Here is a 20,584-nt window from a genome sequence, read left to right on the forward strand (position 1 = left end):
ACGTTATAACAGCAACAGGAGGGTGATTTCAGGCCTTTTTGACGTGACTAATTTCTAATCTACTTGCCAAGTGCGGTTTAGATGCCTGAAACACCAAATTCCCGCCAGCTTTCAGAAAAATATTGGATTAAAAACCCTCTTTCATGACATTCAGCAGTTACAATATTCCGAACATTTGTGAGTGCACTGACATTAATTCCAGGGTCTGTTACTTAGTGTTGCTTGGACTTATTTGAACCACTTTATTGCCCTTTCATTGTAAACCGAAAACTGTGTGTTTAAATATAATTTATTGTATATTCATTGATCTTGTGTGGTAATCGACTGATTTCACAAGTACGTTTTGTGGGAACCCTCTGGTTTTCAATTTGGAAATCACACTTACAGTCATCAATTTGTCTGATGAAGCTTATCCGTGCTTTATACGACATCCCCTCAATTACTGACTCATTTGGTTGATTATGGTGAGGTTGATACATTCTGAGTTTGGTAGGAGACGGAATATGTTTCTTGCTGCATTTTTAGGACATCCAGCAAGACCTTTGAGCATTTATTATGTGTATGAAACGTATGGAAAAACTATTTTGCTCCAGTATTTCCTGGTACTGTTCATTAAAAAAATTCCCAGCCCCTATCTGAATCTCAACTATCTGGTCGTTCAGTAAACGACACAAAAATAACAGACACACGTATAACTTTTGATGTGGTGAATCTGCTGTTGAAAGGACGAGGCTTTAAGGCCGTCTTTGTGAGAAGACTAACAAAAGATTGTCCATGAGACCTTTGTCTTCTAAAGCATTCGTAATGTTTCCCATAGCTTTATCCAAATCACTCATCATTCCACAATAAACCCTTCTGCTCTTAGTTTTTTGTACATATTTTTAAATTTGGCTCATGTGGTTCATGAACAGATTTAAGGTGTAGATAAAGTGTTTAACTATGTCGTGGTTTTCAATTATTTCAACTGCCTTGCTAGCAAAAAAATTTCAGGTCCCACTGACTTTTGTGTAGACAATCCTTTGGAGGCTAAAATCCAGTTTTTGCCTGCCTTTTTCCCGTGGGTAAAATAGTCTTCTGTACCAGAGTAATATCCAAGATAGGAGTCAAGGTGAGTGAGCGAGTTGGTTTGAACGCCGCTGTTAACAGTATTCCAGTTAAATCTCGGCGTGTCAGCTTAATGTGGGAGGAAAGCCCGAAGTGATGCAGGTCTCAGACGTTTACCCCTTCGGTTAAACCCACGAGCACGGGCATGGTGCTGACAAACCTAGAAACATAATCGGGGCGAACCCCACTCATAGGTTTCTGGCGTGCCCAAGGGACGCATATCTGCGCAGAGAATCGCGGCGCCTTAGACGACTGGGCCCCCCATGCCCCCCATATGAGTCAAAGCCTCTCTCTGTGGGTGTACAGCTGCAGTTGTTAGATTGGCCGGCATGTGCTTTTTTGTGTTGACCATTATGACTTCCATCTTGTCGTCCAGTGTGGTAGGGGAAATATCCCGAAATGAAGCAGTTTCGGGATGGCGAACACAAAAACTGGAGGATGACTCCAGCTTTGGTCAGTCTGTCCAGGTTAGGGGTGATCATTTGAGGGTTCCGAAATCCAACATCATTCCAGCAAAGGTCATCAGCGACATTGTATATGACTTAAGGTTTCTCTCCATACGCAAAGGCGAAAAATAAATCAGACCAAGGAACAGATGTTTGTAATAGATAACATTCATCGTGACCAACCCCGATCTTGCATTCCTTCCCGTAAGATAAAACGACTATATAGTCTTCAAGTCCGAGTTCTAGACCACTTTATCCACGTTCATTTGAGAAATATGCATTCACATTATTTGTGAGACAGATACACACATTACATTCAATAGAGAACATATTTTCAACGAATAAGAATATCTCAATCAGCCAATGCTACCTCTTGACCTTTGTGAATACTACATGCTTGTAGCTTATGTATGGTCTCTGCTATATATAAACATTGAACATGTTGAAGTCATTTCTTATCCATCTTAATCCCAGCTTCGTTAATCAGCTCCGCTCGTCTTAGGTGTACTGCAATGCCTGTTGTTCCATTTTCAATGTGTACTCCACTATTCCACTACTGGATATCTTGTTTAAGACGACATAACCCAAAGGACGTGGGGGCCTAGGCTCCGACTATTTAATATTTTTGTATTCACTGCTTCAAGACATACACTTTTTTATTTGAAAGGACAAACCAAGAATTTGCTTTCTTTTTACACCTCTCATTTGCTTCAGGACGCCAACAGTTTTAGAGAGAACAATCATTTTTGTTGTAAATCGGAGTACAAATTATTTTGTCTGTATCTTCACCAAATATAAACATTATCCCCGTAGAATGTCCTCATTTACTCCAAAAAAATCCGAAGATTTTCAAAATATACAAAAGTATGTAATCAAATAATTAAATAATAAATAATTGGTTGGTATGATTCGATGTAAGTGGCAGATCATTTGATATTCCTGATGAGCGCGGAGGCTTGTGTTTTTGTGTGAGACTCTTGAAGACTTACATTTCTTTCTCTAAAGGAGGTGCAATCTTTAAGCATCTGCACACAGCCTATTGTTCTAGGACATACAATCAATCCCCAACCGGAATGTTTTTGGTCGCTCCCTTGCCGTAAACATATCAAATGACGTGGTGGGGTGAATCGTGTTAGTTTGGGATTGAAATGAAAAGATCTTACAGCAGATAAAATATCACGTGGTGTGATTTACCTTGACATGAATTCCTTACTCGGTGTCAGGTTATCAATGTCACATTCTTTGGTTATCTCCAAATATTTTCTTGGTGAGTCAATCTTTTAACCACGTTGCATGTCACAGTTAGATAATGTCTTCTGGATGATAATACTTTCAATGTTTTCGACTTACGGCATATGTCTGGATGTCAAGTGGTATATGAATATCCCTTTTGCCACCATGATGCTATAAAAGATGATAATTGTTTCACATCTTTGTATTTGATTTTTATAATTGGTCCCCAATAACATATGTTTGTCGTACGATGTGACTTAATGGATCGTGTGGACAGGCTCGGAGACTTGGTTGGTTGCGTGTCATCGTACCCAGTCAGGATCGTTGCTTATGATATGAACCAGTCACTGGATTGTCTGGTCCACACTCGTTCATTTCCTGGTCGCCGTCATATAACATGGATTATTGCAGCGGTAAACAACTAAAAAAAGACATAGAATTCTTTTGACCAGTACAAATCTTAGGGTAATACACGTGCCTTCACATTAGCCAGTAATGATATGTTCAAGGTCCGTGGTATATATCTAGATGATAAAACATGGGTATTGGGATACACTTTGTGTGTGTGACGTAATGGATAATACCGTGACGTTAAAATTGATACAATAAGCCTCGTGATGGCATTAAGCAGAGGTTGGGATGAACACTCGATGGCTACCTTTAGTTTATTTAACCGTCTCTTGTACAGTTTGAGAGATGTTAAAGGACTGGGACTGAATACCTGTGTTATCAAGGAATGGTCCAGTGTTGTGGGTACATGTTATAGACCTGAGCGCCAGGGCTATTATCTGTAGTAAGATATAAATATAAATTTATAAAGGAATTATTAATGTCAGATGTGTCGTGGAATGCTGTGGTCATCTGTGTGAGCACTATTTCAACATCTCCGGCACTTGGTGTCTATGTTTCACTACTTTTAGGGCATTATCGAGCATGGTCTTTCCATGAAGATTTCAAGGAGCGTGATGTGACTCTTGATCAAAAGTTGGTTTGTTCAGGGTTACAACATTAGTAACGCTTTCACAAGTTTTATGGATGACATATCAAAATTTGACGCATCACTGACAAAAATTATCTCTGATGCAATTCCCTATTTTGACTTGTACTATATATCCCTGTGCATTTTCAGGTAAACAACTGATATGCCTTTAAACGTTGGTCTTACTTCTAAGTAGCAGAGGGGCCGTCTGGTAGCCAAGTGGTTAAATCGTTCGATTGTCACGCCGAAGACCCGGTTCGATTCCCGCCATTGGTACAATGTGTGAAGCTATTTCTGGTGACCCCCGCCGTGATATTGCTGGAATATTGCTAAAAGCGGCGTAAAACCATCATCACTCACTCACTCTAAGGAGCAGAAGCTCTTCACTTCAGGCGTTATAAAAGTGAACATAACAGTGAATGCGCTATCGTGTCCTTGGAATGGCCGGTGCATCACTAGATTTAAGTCCGCCGTCGCATTGCAACACCAATGCTGGTCAAAGAAACATTTGTGTTTTTTATACAAATTGTGAGTAGCGGGTGCTAACAGTAGGGCAGACCATGCTTAACCTTTTTTCCGAATACCTCGTGTCATCACTGATCCATTCACATCTAATTTGCCTTTTACGCCCGATAAAATCTGTTTCAGGGGATACATGGGACTGGTTATTCTCTGAAGTTGATGTTTTGTAGTTACATGTGGCTGTTGTTGATGCCACCGGTAGGGTAGGATACGCTCTCCTTTTAACGAAAACCTAGTATTGTCACTACTAGATAGTGATTCGTAAACACGTTCTTATGATACAGACGGAATCCAACAATGGAAATGTTTTTTGTTACATTTATTTACTTATTAATTTGCATAGTATGTGATGAATATAAAAAAATATTATTAACCGGCCTTTTAATCGAAAATTTAAAAGTCGAAAAGTAGTCCAGTGCGTCTCTGTCTGTGCTGCTGGTGAAGATAGTAGCACATTAGGGTAAGTGACAAGATAATAAACACCTACATTGCTTCATCCTAAACATAGTAGACCTGAATACTATCAGGAGAATGTTCATAACGTAATCTCATCCTGGCCCATTTAATTGCCATTTATTTAATGTGGATGTCTTGACAAGATGTGATGTTTCTTTGGTCATGTAAATTAACAACGGTATATTCAATAGTTAATAGTTCATGCAGTTAAGACAAGTTAGTGTGACAGTTCGTATTTTGAATGTAGTATAAACTTATTTGTTTAAGATGAAGTGTCTGCTTGAAAGAGACATTAACACCAGCCTGGACTCCATACACCGCCGTAGTATTTAGGTTTCGCTCTAGGTACTGGAGTAGGATCCTGTGCCGGGACACGGGTTTTCTTCCAGTTCTCCAGCCTCTTCTTCATCATGTCCAATAGCTCAGGGTACGTTGCTGAGAGGTCGAAATGTTCAGTTGGATCTGCCGTAATGTTGTACAGCATGAAGGGAGGGAATGTTTGGTTATCAGCTTCATAGACACTTTCGTCAATTCCCAGATGTGGCAAAGGAGCCCAACCATTGTGAATTCCCGGACTTCCTTGCATGAGTTTGAGATCTCCGTACCTTATGGCAGCTGCCTCACGCTCGTCATAGATGTTGTAGACGAACTCATTCCGTTTGGAGGGTCCACCATTGAAGAGCATGTCGTACTGACTGATCCCGTCCATGTTGGGGTCTGTGTTCTCTCCATCAGCCAGCTCCACAAATGTCGGGTACCAGTCCACAGCATGCATCATTCCTGTGTTGAGGTAGCCCGTCTTCTTGAGAAGTGTTTTACTGTAGATGAATCCTGTACCTTTCGTCCCCCCTTCCCACAGAGTATCTTTGGCTCCTCGTAAAGGCAAGTTATTGGCAGCAACAAATGAAGGACCACCATTATCGGTTGTGAAGACTAACAAAAGATTGTCCATGAGACCTTTGTCTTCTAAAGCCTTTGTGATATTCCCAACAGCTTCGTCTAAGGCACTCACCATTCCACAATAGACCCTTCTGCCTTTGGTTTCTATGTTCTTGTACATGTTTTCATATTTAGGTGGAACTTCAAGAGGTGTATGTACAGACTGGAATGGAAGGTATAGATAAAGTGGCTTACTGTTATCGTGGTTCTCAATTATTTCAACAGCCCTGTTAGCATACACATTCGCAGAATAGATCCCATTAGCGTCTCTATAGACAGTCTTGTTGAAGCGAAAATCCAACCCCACGTCACCTTTTGGATCATGTGACGTGTGATTAAAATACTCCTCCATTCCAGAGTAGTATCCAACATAGGAGTCAAAGCCTCTCTCTGTGGGTGTATATTTCCAGTTACAGAATCCAAGATGCCACTTTCCAACCATGTGAGTATCATAGCCAAGCTGTTTCAGTTTCTGTGGTATTGTTATTAGATTGGCCGGCAGGTGTTTTGCTGCGGTTATCCCAACAACGCTGTCCTGTAGTCCAGTGTGATAGGGGAAATATCCCGACATGAAGCAGTTTCTGGAGGGAGAGCACAAAGGCTGAACGTATGAAGAGTTGAGGATGACTCCAGCTTTCGCCAGCCTGTCCAGGTTGGGAGTGATCATTTGAGGGTTCCGAAATCCGACATCATTCCAGCCCAGGTCATCAGCGACTATAAATACAATGTGAGGTTTCTCTGCATAAGCACAAGTGAAAAGGGTCAGAACAAGAAGCACTGCAAGATTCATTTTGCATCTGCCAAATGAGTAGAATGTGCTGCTATTTAAGGATTTGTAATAGATAACATACATCGTGACTAACCTAGATCTTGCATTCCTCCCAGGAAGATAAAGGACAGTATGTTCAAGTTCAAGATTTTTAGAAAAAAAGTAATCATGCATTAGAAATATGACACTGACTAGCAGATAAGGTTAACCCAAGAATTTGAGTTTCGCAGATTCAGCTGAAAAAATATCCAGTCTACATACAAAATCTGACAGACCATTTCATATTTCTGGGGTGGGCTGTTTAAGAGATACATTTGGGATCTCGTGTGGGATCGGCGTTCATATGAATTCTTTCAAGATCTTACAGCAGATACATGGTGTGACATACCTTAGCATGAATTTCTTAAAAGTTATGAAGCTTTCAATGTCACATACTTTGGTTATCTCAAAATATGCACCGGGACAGTCGGTGTGTGTAACGACGTTGCATGTTACAGTTTTGTGATGACTGACAATACTTCCAATGTTTTCGACTTGTGGTATGTGTCTGGATGTCAAGAAAAGAGTTCAGGAATATGCCTGGTTGTTGGTTTTTTGTCCACACCCGATTATTTCCAGACCTCTGAGGTATAAAAAAAGAACAAAAGACTTTAAATGTTACATACCAGTAGGCAACTTTAGGTAATAGACGTGCCTTCACATTCGTCATTAGTGATATGTTCATGACTCCGAGGGGCGGTCGGGTAGCCTACTGGTTAAAGCGTTCGCTCGTCACGCCGAAGACCCGGCTTCGATTCCCGAAATGGGTACAATGTGTGAAATCCATTTCTGGTGTCCCCCGCCGTGATATTACTGGAATATTGCTAAAGGCGGCGTAAAACCATACTCACTCATTCATGACTCCTAAGTAGATAGGCACTCGTGAAGAGCAACCTCCTCGTGGTGGGTGCTGGGTAACGCTAATAGCTCTTCCCCCGTGTGGAACCGGGGCAGAATATTTCCACAGCCTCCCATTGCTGGTCGTATGAGGCGACCAAAATGGGCAACCTGTTTGCCGTGGGTTGCGTCCCTGTGTCGGCGGAGGACGGGAGTCTGGTAGTTGAGGGCACTGGTTCCTGGAACTGTGTTCCTTTGCCCAACACACTACTTCGACCCTTACTTCGCCTAGACGGGTGGTAAGATGGGCCCGGTCTTATCAATCGGCTGGTCATGCCAGGCCCTGTGCGTAATATTGTGTATGCACTCCTGTGTTGTTATTATAATGTATATTTTGGACTTGGCCATGCATACTTTGTATGAATTACCAATTTTTGATGGAATAAATTGCCTAGAGTCTTACGCCAGAAGGCGGTGGCTCATGGGCCAATCTGGTGATGTTGACCTCTGTATTCTGTATGTCTCCAGTTTCTTGTCATGGACTGAACCTGCCTGGCACTACATCTGGTAGATAAATATAGCTATTCAAGTCATATTTGCTGGAGTATTACATCCCTGTATCCCTGGTGTTTGCATGCTGGACATCCGATGCGCTACAACACTGTCCTTGTTGACACTCCATGGTGGGTGGGGAGCAGGTATGCTGAAACACCTTTCTTTCACTATGTCTACCCAACAACCTGGTTCTATTCGCAATGACAAAAAACGACGTCTTGAAGATGATGATTCTGGGAACATTCCCAACAAATATGATTCATGCGCCCGATTCCTGGTGATCGAGGCTGCTGACAAACAACCTATAAAACTCAACCCATTCGCTATCTCAAAAGCTATTAACGGACATTGTGGAGAAGTAAAAAATGTAACGCGACTCCGTAGTGGTTCCATTCTTGTTGAATGTGTGAAGAAGCAGCAATCTCTGAATCTATTGTCCATCAGTCAGTTTGCTAATGTTGAGGTTGCTGTTTCAGCACATAAGACTTTAAACTCCAGTCGAGGCATTGTTCGTGACAGAGCTCGATGCCTTTCTGACATGTCAGAACAAGATATCGTCACAGAGTTGAAGGATCAAGCAGTGACAGCTGTAAAACGTTTTACAAAAAAAATCAATGGTGTTATCACTCCCCTGAACACCTATCTGTTCACTTTTGATCGAACAACCATTCCTCGTTCAATTAAAGCTGGTTATGTTAACATCGGGGTGGAGGTGTATGTCCCCAATCCACTCCGATGTTATACTTGCCAAAGGTTTGGCCATGGTTCCAAGTCTTGTGATCGACCTCATGTTTGCCAGCGTTGTGGTGGTAAACATGACAGCACAGAATGTAGGGCAGATGCCAAGTGTATCAACTGTGGTGGCCAACATGAAGCTTGGTCAAAGTCCTGTCCTGTATGGAAAACTGAGTCACAGATATTGAAACTGAAACACACCAACAATATTTCATATCTGGAAGCCAAGAAGCAAGTCAGTAACCAAGTCAATAACCAGTTAACTTCAACTACAACTTACTCTGCTGTAGTGTCACGCTCTGTTTCCACTTCATCAATTGAATGTCAGACTGCGTTGACCTGGGTTCACTCTGATCAACCAGTAGAAACAACATCTGTCATTCAGCCCAAGAAATCAGATTGTCAGCCCACTACATCATCTTCAGAATCACAGACTGATTCACAATGTTTACCAGAAATTGAAAAACCAGGAAATGTTCACATTTCAAAGACAGAAAGAAAAAAACTTAACAGACAACATCTTAGGACACCCTCTCCTTCAGAGGTGCCTGTCCATAACTCCTTTGGACCTTTGGATATGGAGGTAACTCCGTCTTCAGAGGCCAGTGTTAGGAGTTCTTCACGCTCGCGTGTGAGGTCACCCATTGAGCCGCCATGACTCAAACGCCTCATTTGATTCAGTGGAATTGCAGAGGACTCAGGAAAAATTTTAATGAGATACAATTGCTCATTCAGGACTTTACACCATCAGCAGTGTGTCTCCAAGAGACTTATCTTAAGCACACCGATATATTTGATTTACGGCAATATAATTGCTATCATTCGTTTTCACCTCCTGGTGATAAAGCTACTGGAGGCTCTACTTTATTGATCAGGCAAGGTATCATCCATAGCACTGTTCCCCTCAATACAAATCTTCAAGCTGTAGCTGTCCGACTTACCTTGCACATTGCACTTACTTTGTGCTCCTTAAATATATTCCTCCTTCGACTACTCTTCAGCAGGCTGATCTTCAGAATCTTTATGATCAATTACCAAAGCCCTGTATCATCATGGGCGATCTAAATGGGCATAACCCTCTATGGGGAAGTCCAAATACAAACAGAAAGGGAAAAGTGCTCGAAGACTTTATTTCGGACAACAATCTCTGCCTTTTTAATGACGATTCAAACACTTATTTACATCCTGCTACAGGAACATATTCAGCACTGGATCTCTCCATCACAGATTCAGATCTTTACAACGAATTTGGATGGTCAGTTCATGATGACCTTTGTGGGAGTGACCATTTCCCTACCATCCTTAAAACTGTTAACCCTACTGATCGTCCACCAACAACTCGGTGGAATTTTACAAAGGCTGATTGGTCTTTATATGAATTATTATCCACTGAAAAATTAACACCTGACATTTTTCAACATGTTCAAGATCCGATACAGTTGTTTTCGGACTTGCTGAATGAAATTGCTGATGAAGCAATTCCACAGTCCTCTGCAATTCCTCATATTCGTAAACCATGGTTTAACAACGAATGCAAACAGGCACGAAAATATAGGAAGAAAGCGGAAAAGTATTTCCGCCGCCATCCTACAGTCCATAATCTAGATCGAGTCAAAATTACAAATGCCAATGCACGACGTGCTTTTAAACAAAATAAGCGTATGTCTTGGAGGAACTATGTCTCCAAAATAAATTCCCGCACGCCCATATCCAAGGTGTGGAATATGGTGCAGAAAATAAAAGGCAAAGGTTCAAGATCGTCTGTTCACCATCTTAAGGAAGGTGACACGTTATTAACGGATAAAACAGATATTGCCAATAAACTTGGAGAAACGTTAGCGAAACATTCTTCAACTTCTAATTATGTCCCGGAGTTTCAAAAATTTAAGTAACAACAGGAAAAGATCAAAGTTAATTTCACTTCTGATAATGGTGAAGACTATAATGAAGTCTACTCATTACATGAGCTACATACCGCCCTTCGGCAAGCTCATGACACAGCAACAGGAGCTGATAACATTCATTACCAGCTTTTAAAACATTTACCAGATTCTTGTCTGGAGACACTTTTAGACATATTTGATCAAATATGGACATCAGGGAATTTTCCTACTTCATGGCATAATGCCATTGTAGTCCCAATACCGAAGCCTGGCCGGGATCATACAGATCCCTCTAACTATCGACCTATATCCTTAACAAGCTGCGTATGTAAAACCATGGAACGAATGGTTAATAATAGATTAATTTGGTATCTGGAAACCAATAATCTAATTACAAATATCCAATGTGGTTTCCGTCAAAATAGAAGTACTATCGACCATTTAGTACGATTAGAATCCTTTGTGAAAAATGCTATTGTAAACAAACAACACGTAGTATCAATTTTTTTTTTGATCTTGAGAAAGCCTACGATACTACTTGGAAGCATGGCATTCTAAAGGATTTACATGATTTTGGTTTGAGAGGCCGTTTGCCTCATTTTATATCGCAATTTTTATCAGACAGACAATTTCAAGTCCGAGTGGGTTCCACCCTGTCTGACCATTATAATCAGGATCAGGGTGTCCCACAAGGCAGTATTTTGTCTGTCACATTGTTTAGTATTAAAATTAATAGTCTGTCCAAGGTTTTAAGTGATTCAGTGGATGGATCACTGTTCGTGGATGATTTTAATGCATCTTGTTGTGGTAAAAATATGCATACCATAGAGAGGCAGTTACAAATCTGTCTCAATAAAATTCATAAGTGGTCTCTCGAAAACGGGTTCAAATTTTCTATGTCTAAAACTAACTGTATACACTTCTGCAGAAAATATAAGCCGCATATAGACCCTGAATTATTTTTGAATGGCACCCCTATCAAAGTTGTAAAGGAGGCCAAATTCTTGGGACTCATCTTTGATAGCCATTTAACTTTCTTACCACACATTCAATCACTTAAAGCTAAATGCCTGAAGGCGCTTGATTTATTGAAAGTTGTATCCAATTCCAAGTGGGGAGGGGATCAGACAACCCTCCTACACTTATACAGGTCACTGATCCGTTCAAAACTTGATTACGGCTCCATCGTCTATGGTGGAGCCTGCAAAAGTAATTTAAAAAAACTTGATACTATCCATCACCAAGGACTGAGGCTTTGCCTTGGAGCCTTTCGCACTTCTCCTATTCCAAGTCTGTCTGTTGAGGCGGATGAGCCTTCTCTTAAACAACGCCGTCTGAAACTATCATTACAATACATCACTAAATTATATTCTAATCAGTCAAATCCAGCCTTTAATTGCGTATTTAATCCTCTTTACGAAGATATTTACAATAAGAAAACAGCTCTTGTTCCACCACTAGGAATAAGAATTAAATCAGTCGTTTCTGCTGCGAACATTACCTTTCAGGATATAGCTCCCACAAAACTTTTTTCATCGCCTCCTTGGCAGATGGTAAGACCAACTGTAGACCTCACATTAACAAAACTTAAGAAATCTGATACAAATCCACTTATTTATAAACAAGAATACAATCAATTACGAAACACTTATGACACATATAAATCTATATTTACAGATGGATCCAAGGATGGTGGCGCAGTTGCTAGTGCCACCGTCATTGGATCCAGAACAGTATCTTCACGTTTACCCGATAATAGTTCCATATTCACAGCAGAAGCGCACGCAATTTTAACAGCACTACAATATATCAAGAAGAAATCAAAATATAAAGACTTCATTATTTTTTCAGATTCACTTTCGTGCCTTCAGGCTATTAAAAATATGTCATGTAAACATCCATTTTTAATTGAAATTCTTGAGTTATTTAATGATCTTGCGACTGGCCAATATGACATCGTTTTTTGTTGGTTACCAAGCCATGTTGGGATTGTTGGTAACACACTGGCTGATGCTGCCGCAAAAGCAGCACTCAACAAATCTGTGACACCACTTCTTTTACCATACAGTGATTATAAACCTGTCATTAGATCTTACATCAGAGATCTAATGCAGAAGAAGTGGGACACCCAAGTTGGTATAAATAAATTACATGCAATAAAAGCGAATATCGGTTATACCTACTTGGGTTGTCAGTCCAGATTTGAAGAGGTCATTTTAAGACGATGTCGTATTGGCCATTCACGTTATACTCATGAATATATTTTAAAAGGTGAAGATCCTCCATTCTGCGTCACTTGTGATGAAAGAATCACGGTCAAGCATGTCCTGCTTGACTGCATTGATTTTTCCATCACAAGGGATAAATATTTCAAGGTATCATGTATCAGGGATCTTTTTTATCAGGTAAGTAGTCATTTAATTATTGGTTTTTTAAAGGAAATCGAATTACTGCATAAATTTTGATTGTTATAGTGTGTAATTAAATAAATAACTTTTATAATTGGTAGAATTATTCAGTAACTGAGATCGTTAGTGGCTATATCCTCGAAGGGGGTTAAAGTAGTGTAAAATTATTGTCCCCCTGAGAGGGTATGTAAGACCACGTCTTTCAAAGTATGTTTATTTCTGCTCGTTTTTAGACGTAGTATATATGTTCATTTATTCTGGCTAGATTTGTCATTAATCGCCAACAGCGGAAGGGATGATGTAAATCCGGCTGGGGTCCATGCAGGTAGCAAAAGTACTGTAAGTCCCCATGGACCCTAGCATGGTGATCTACCTTCAGCTGCTGGCGATCTATAGCCCTTTAATTTTTTATATTGTACTGTTATATATAGTGATATCTTTTATAGTTGTATGCTAGTTTTAAATATTAATCTGTGATATTCTAGTAATTTTACTGTCCATCGTTGACAGCTTTTTATGTTGTATACATTTATGTATTATTAATGTACTTCTCGTCACGATATGGCTGAAATACTGCCGATGTGACGTTAAATCTTAACTCACTCACTCACTCACTCACCTAAGTAGATATCTGGAGGATAAAACATGGTTGTATGTGTACGCTTTGTACCGATGCTTATCAAAATTATGTTTATACCACATCTTTATGTTTCATATCGAAAGTCTGGAAGACCCCAAAGGAAAACGTGGACTAAATACACCACGGGGCGGTCGGGTAGCCTATTGGTTAAAACGTTCGCTCGTCACGCCGAAGACCAGGCTTCGATTACCGACATGGGTACAATGTGTGAAGCCCATTTCTGGTGTCCCCCGCCCTGATATTGCTGGAATATTGCTAAAAGCGGCGTAAAACCATACTCACTCACTAAATACATCACAATGGAATTTCCATTTTGCACACGACTTCGGTGTTATAGCGTCTACTACAACTTGTTACTGAACGTATCTCGCAAAACAAGGACATATGTGACGTAATGGGGAACCCCGTGACGCTAAAAATTGATACAATGATGTAAGCCTAGTTTGGGCATTAAGCAGTGATTGGGATGAACACTCGATGGCTACCTTTAATTAATTTAACCGTTTCTTGTACAGTTTGATAGATGTTAAAAGAGTAGGACTGAATGTTATATGTGTTATCAATGTCTGTTATGTTGTGGGATATTATCTGCTGTAGAATGAGACAAGTGTCCTGGAATTCTGTGATTATCTGTGCGGACAATATTCCAGCATCAAGCCTTTGGTGTCCATACATTTCACAACTCTTTAGATACAGTCGAGCATGACTTTTCCTCCAAGAGTTTAAAGAGCGTCAAACGACTCTTGCTCAAAAGTTGTTTCATCCGTGTTACAACATTCGTAACAAATTTCAAAAGGTTTTATGGTAGACATATGGAAGACATCAGGTATTGTTTCAGTTGAAAATTTGACTTGCCTTTGCATGTGTTTGTATCGGATGCTTCCGATAGGGCAGGATACACTAAACTTTTCGCGAACCTTTTGTGTCATCATTAGTAGATAGTAATGTAAAAATATATGCTTATGCTGTAGTCACACATAATGTTTGTTGTTTAACGCGGCACTCAGCAATATTCCAGCTATGTGACGGCGGTCTGTAAATAATCGAATCTGGACCAGACAATCCAGTGATTGACATCATGAGCTTCGATCCACGCAACTGGGATACAATGACATGCATCAACCTAATCACCCGATCCCGTTAGTCACTTTTAATGACAAGCATAGTCGCCTCTTACGCAATATTGCGAATAAGGGGACAAACTTCATTATTGCAAAATAATGTTGACTGCTGCATACTTTTTCACAATGTTTTGACACTGCACTTTAGATTGTCTTCCCACATGTAAGCTGTTACACAATGTTGTGACTGGTGGAGTTATGTCAGTTTATCTTTCCAAAAGTGACCTGACATTTCTTTATTTGTATGTTTGTTTTTAACGCAGACGTTGTTTAACTTAGAAGTGGTTCAGTTTTGAATAATAGGCAAAAAGAGGTAACTCTAATCGAAGAGTCTTATTAGAACACGCGCCAGTAAAATACGCCTGTTTCTGTGTTTAGAGTGAGTGAGTGAGTGAAATGGGCTTCGCACATTGTACCCATGTCGGGAATCTGCGTGACGAGCGAACGCTTTAACCACTAGGCTACCCGCCCGCCCCTGTGTTTAGACAGAGAGAGAGAGAGACTTAAAAATCTATCTGTTTGACAATTGCTACATGTACAGGAGATTGCAATATAAATAGGACTGCTGATGAACATACGTGTTGCCTGTAAATTTTAGATTTCCTATTCATTATGAAAAAATGAAAACACAAAGTTTTGAAATAATGGAATAATTGAAACGTTCACTTATTTCTTCAGTTAAGGTGTGACAACGGTTAACAAAAACAAAATCTTAAATTTGTTTGCAATTTGTTATCATGTATACATATATGAACTTGCAAAGCCGTTAAGGTCATCGTCAATAATCATGGAAGCAGATGAGTTGGTGAACTGATGAGTTGGTGAGTTTGTTGGTGTCTTCAAATATTCGAATTAGGGCCAAATAAAGCTTCCAACGCAGTTGTGAACGCGAATGTTAATGACATGACCGGCTGTTGATGCAGTATTGTTTGCATTTCTGAGGATTGTATGTACGCTTCAAAAGCTATCAGGTATAGACTTACTTCCCTTGCATTACAAACCTGCTGAATCCTTCACCGAGTGATTTGTGAACATTTTAACTTGCTACACCATTTTACATCTGGAACTGATTTATACATTTCAAAGTTTTTACTCGTTAGTGCAAGAGACGTTTAATCAGTAATCAGCGTGTATTAGAACCACCACCTTGGCTCCATTCCACAAAGTAATCCATAATGCCAAGCACCAAGACCTTGCTCATCCAACAGAACATGCGGCTATATTGTCAAGTACCAAGACCTAGCTCATCCAACAGAACATGCGGCCATGTTGTCAAGCACAAAGACCTACGTAGCTCACCCAACAGAACATGTGGGCATATTGTCAAGCACCATGACCTAGCTCATCCAAAAGAACATGTGGGCATATTGTCAAGCACCAAGACCTAGCTCATCCAACAGAACATGCGGTCATATTGTCAAGCACAAAGACCTACCTAGCTCATCCAACAGAACATGTGGGCATATTGTCAAGCACCATGACCTAGCTCATCCAACAGAATATGTTGACATATTGTCAAGCACCAAGACCTAGCTCATCCAACAGAATATGCGGCCATATTGTCAAGCACCAAGACCTAGCTCATCCAACAGAACATGTGGGCATATTGTCAAGCACCAAGACCTAGCTCATCCAACAGAACATGTGGGCATATTGTCAAGCACCAAGACCTAGCACATCCAACAGAACATGTGGGCATATTGTCAAGCACCAAGACCTAGCTCATCCAACAGAATATGTGGACATATTGTCAAGCACCAAGACCTAGCTCATCCAACAGAATATGCGGCCATATTGTCAAGCACCAAGACCTAGCTCATCCAACAGAACATGTGGACATATTGTCAAGCACCAAGACCTAGCTCATCCAATAGAATATGCGGCCATATTGTCAAGCACCCAAGACCTAGCTCATCCAACAGAACATTTGGACATGCGTACAAAGCCCAGTATGAGATCCAACTGCAAATCGAATAAAACTTGGTGACTGATAGTTTATATTGGTGTGAACTTATTCTAGCACGTATGGACCAGTCTAATGTATATATTGAACACCAGGTGATTTCCTTCGGATGTATATTGTCAGTGTGCCGTGACCTAGTCCTATATATATCCGCACAGGGCTGACCTTGATTTTGAGTCACACCATGAGCCTTATCTCTGTGACGTGGGAGTGTAAATCAGTTTCACAAATACCTTCCTTATCTGACGGGTCAAAATCCTAAATAACGTTGACTTAAATGTGTCCATGCGTATTGCGATACATATTTTAGATTCAGATTTAAATTCGGCCTTATCGGATGGGTGTGAGGTCCTTTGCTTAACATTTGTTACTCTGAAAAACGGTGTGAGTGAGGATATACGAAATGATTTCCACTGTCATTTACCAACTAATGGCATTAACATTAGTAAAATGTAGCAAGCCTCACGTTGTATTCATCGTCGCTGACGACCTCGGCTGGAACGACGTTGGATGGCACAACCCAAACATGATCACCCCTAACCTGGACAAGTTGGCCAAAGCTGGAGTCATCCTCAACTCTTCTTACGTACAGCCTCTGTGCTCGCCCTCCAGAAACTGCTTCATGTCGGGATACTACCCCTATCACACTGGACTACAGGACCAAGTGGTGTTCGTGGTGGAACCTAAGTACCTGCCGATCAATTTCACCCTCATACCTCAAAGATTGAAATCGTTGGGCTACGCAACTCATATTGTTGGAAAATGGCATCTTGGATTCTGCAACTGGAAGTACACGCCAACTGAAAGGGGCTTTGATTCTTTCGTTGGTTATTATTCGGGTAAAGAGGGCTACTACAATCACACGAGGTCGGAAATGAACATGACCGGTGTAGACTTCAGGAAGAATAAAGACGTGGACAGAGAGGACAAGGGAAGGTATTCAGCAGATGTGTACACTGAACGAGCCATTGAAATCATCAAGACACACGATAAATCCAAGCCATTGTACCTTTACCTGCCCTTTCAGTCTGTGCATGCACCGTTGGAAGTACCCAAGAGGTTTGAGGACATGTACAAGAACATTGAGACCATTAACCGGAGGATCTATTGTGGGATGGTAACTGCCCTGGACGAGGCTGTTGGAAAGGTTGTGCAGAGTCTTGACGAAGAGGGGTTTATGGACAATTTGCTTCTGGTCTTCACATCAGACAATGGAGGACCTTACTTTGATGCAGCAAATAATCTGCCTCTACGGGGAGCTAAGTCCACGTTGTGGGAAGGGGGAACGAAAGGAGCTGCTTTCGTCTACAGTAAGACTCTGCTGAAGAAGACGGGCTATGTTAACACTGGAATGATGCATGCTGTGGACTGGTACCCGACCTTGGTGGAGCTGGCTGGTGGAGAGAACACGGACCCCAACATGGACGGAGTCAGTCAGTACGACATGCTCATCAATGGTGGAAAGAGCAAGAGAAATGGGTTTGTCTACAATATATACGACATGACAAATTCGTCAGCTATCCGATATGGAGATCTGAAGCTCATTCAAGGGAGTCCTGGAAACTATAACAACTGGGCTCCACTGCCAAAGTTGGGAATGGACATGAGTGTGTATGAAGCAGACGATAGACCGTTTCCGCCATACATGATGTTCAACATCACAGCGGATCCTACAGAACACGAAGACATTATAGCTAAGTATCCAGAACTAGCTGCAGTGATGATAGAAAAGTTAGATGAGTACAAGAAGAGTCGTGTTCCCGCACTTGACCCAGCACCAGATCCAGCTTCTAATCCCAAATATTTCAATGGAGCCTGGAGTCCTGGGTGGTGTTGAAGACGAAACAGCTGATGCTGCCTTTTTCCGACTTATGATTATTTACAGATTCGCATGAGTGAAACATGAAACATTGTGAAAGATTATGTCGCTAGCGAGCACCTACTCCGCATGTAACTATCTTAAACACCTTTACCCATTGTCGTTATGTAGAAATGTATTGATGATATTTTAAATAAAAATAATCTTATTCTCGTGTTTGTGTACTGATTTAGTTTTGGTTTGATGACGTTTTTCCTTAATGGTCCTTCTAAAGAACAACGCATATTTGATACACGTTATTTTATGAATACATAGAACTAGTGAATGATCTGGCAACGATAAACTAGTGTCTTAGGCTTGCACATGACATTACTACTGGTGCATGATATACTCATGAACAGCCAGTGGCATTGTTGATATAGTGACAAGTAATGATATAAGAATTACCTATCCCAAGCCGAGTTTTGAAAATATTGTATTAATATTTAGGCAATGCATACTTAAAATTTACAACACCACGAATAGCATAAAGCAATAGTCACTCACTCACTCAGTCTTCTGTGGGAGAAGCGTGTAGGAACTTTAATACCACGGCCTTTAGCGTTTAGACAGATTGTAATGCTATCATATGGCCATGGCTGTTGCCTGAGTGTTTATGCAATAAAATAGTTTGATAAAGAAGTTATCGGACCAGAGTCAAGGTAAACAAGTAAACAAATGCCTCGCCCTGACAAACGGAATATCACGCCTTGCAAACTGAAACGGAGGATTGTCAGTACCAAAATATTGAAAAATTGACAAGATAACATAAATCTCGTTTTCCAACTAATTATATAATAATTAGTGACATGCACCCACCCTAACATCGCATTCATCGTCGCTGGCGACAACAGCTGGAGCTACCTTGGACACAATCGCCCCAAACCTGGACAGACTGGCCCGTGCTGGAGTCTTCCTCAACTCCTCCTATGTCCAGCCCTTGTGCTCGCCATCCAGAAACTGCTTCATGTCGGGGTACTTTCCCTACCACACTGGACTACAGGACGGCGTTTGTTTGTAGTGTAAGACATGTACACATACCTCCGATGATGGCGTATTATGCTGCTCACGTTATGGATAAGCGGCATTGGGGGCGCTAGATCTGGATATATGCACCCATGGCATAGCATTTCAATGAGAAAATTTCAAGAAAATAGGAAAAACATGTATATCCTTGTTCAGGGCTGTGTTTGAAATAATCCCCGTCAGCACATTCTCAAAATGTCCAAGCGACAAAAAATACTCGTTTAGGGCCCCAAAGTATTGTGAAGAGGCCTGTAGCATGCATACATTGTAGAGATATATTTTGTATGTTATCTCTTGTCTTACGTCTTCTGACCCCGGGTTCGAATAAATATTGCAAGAGGCGACAAAATTTATCCATACGTCACGCTCGGTGTCTTCGTTGATTGCGTGTCACGTATCCAATGGTTTGGGACGTTGCTCATAATATCAGTCACGGGTTTGTTTGTTCCAGACTAGATTAATTACAGGTCATATAGCTGGAATACATTGTAAACCTGGTACATGTGTTGCTTATCAATGCGTCAAAAAACATGTAATCGAACAGCTAACACAGAAACACGTATTTTACTAGCGTTTCTTCTACTAAGACGTTTCGATTAGAGTTACCTCCCTTTGCCTATAAACCCACACTAAACGACTTCCGTGTTAAACCCACACTTAACGAGTTCAGTGTTAAACCCACACTTAACGAGTTCAGTGTTAAACCCACACTTAACGAGTTCAGTGTTAAACCCACACTTAACGAGTTCAGTGTTAAACCCACACTTAACGAGTTCAGTGTTAAACCCACACTTAACGAGTTCAGTGTTAAACCCACACTTAACGAGTTCAGTGTTAAACCCACACTTAACGAGTTCAGTGTTAAACCCACACTTAACGAGTTCAGTGTTAAACCCACACTTAACGAGTTCAGTGTTAAACCCACACTAAACGACTTCAGTGTTAAACCCACACTAAACGACTTCAGTGTTAAACCCACACTTAACGAGTTCAGTGTAGGTTGCAGGCGCATTGCCTTGTTCTTGGTTTCAGTTTCAGAGTATGGGGAAATATTCCAGAGTATCGACGATA

At 40.9% G+C, this 20,584-nt stretch overlaps 2 protein-coding genes across 2 annotated transcripts; one reads left to right on the top strand and one right to left on the bottom strand.

Moving 5' to 3' along the window:
• Positions 1-4,588: 4,588 nt before the first annotated feature.
• On the bottom strand, positions 4,589-6,469 carry LOC124143452 (arylsulfatase B-like). Its single transcript, XM_046512431.2, has one exon. The coding sequence runs from the start codon at positions 6,467-6,469 to the stop codon at positions 5,033-5,035; it is 1,437 nt and encodes a 478-aa protein (XP_046368387.2). The 3' UTR covers positions 4,589-5,032.
• A 10,434-nt stretch (positions 6,470-16,903) lies between these two features.
• LOC124143862 (arylsulfatase B-like) lies at positions 16,904-18,661 on the top strand. Its single transcript, XM_046513015.2, has one exon. The coding sequence runs from the start codon at positions 17,033-17,035 to the stop codon at positions 18,464-18,466; it is 1,434 nt and encodes a 477-aa protein (XP_046368971.2). The 5' UTR covers positions 16,904-17,032; the 3' UTR covers positions 18,467-18,661.
• The last annotated feature ends 1,923 nt before the right edge of the window (positions 18,662-20,584 follow it).

This window comes from Haliotis rufescens, unplaced genomic scaffold, assembly GCF_023055435.1.
Source record: "Haliotis rufescens isolate VD_foot unplaced genomic scaffold, xgHalRufe1.0.p SCAF_2, whole genome shotgun sequence".
In the NCBI taxonomy this organism is placed as follows: domain Eukaryota; kingdom Metazoa; phylum Mollusca; class Gastropoda; order Lepetellida; family Haliotidae; genus Haliotis; species Haliotis rufescens.

Excerpts from the sequence above, each read along its gene's own strand:
- LOC124143862 (XM_046513015.2), top strand. The coding sequence starts at position 17,033 with ATGATTTCCACTGTCATTTACCAACTAATGGCATTAACATTAGTAAAA.
- LOC124143452 (XM_046512431.2), bottom strand. The coding sequence starts at position 6,469 with ATGAATCTTGCAGTGCTTCTTGTTCTGACCCTTTTCACTTGTGCTTAT.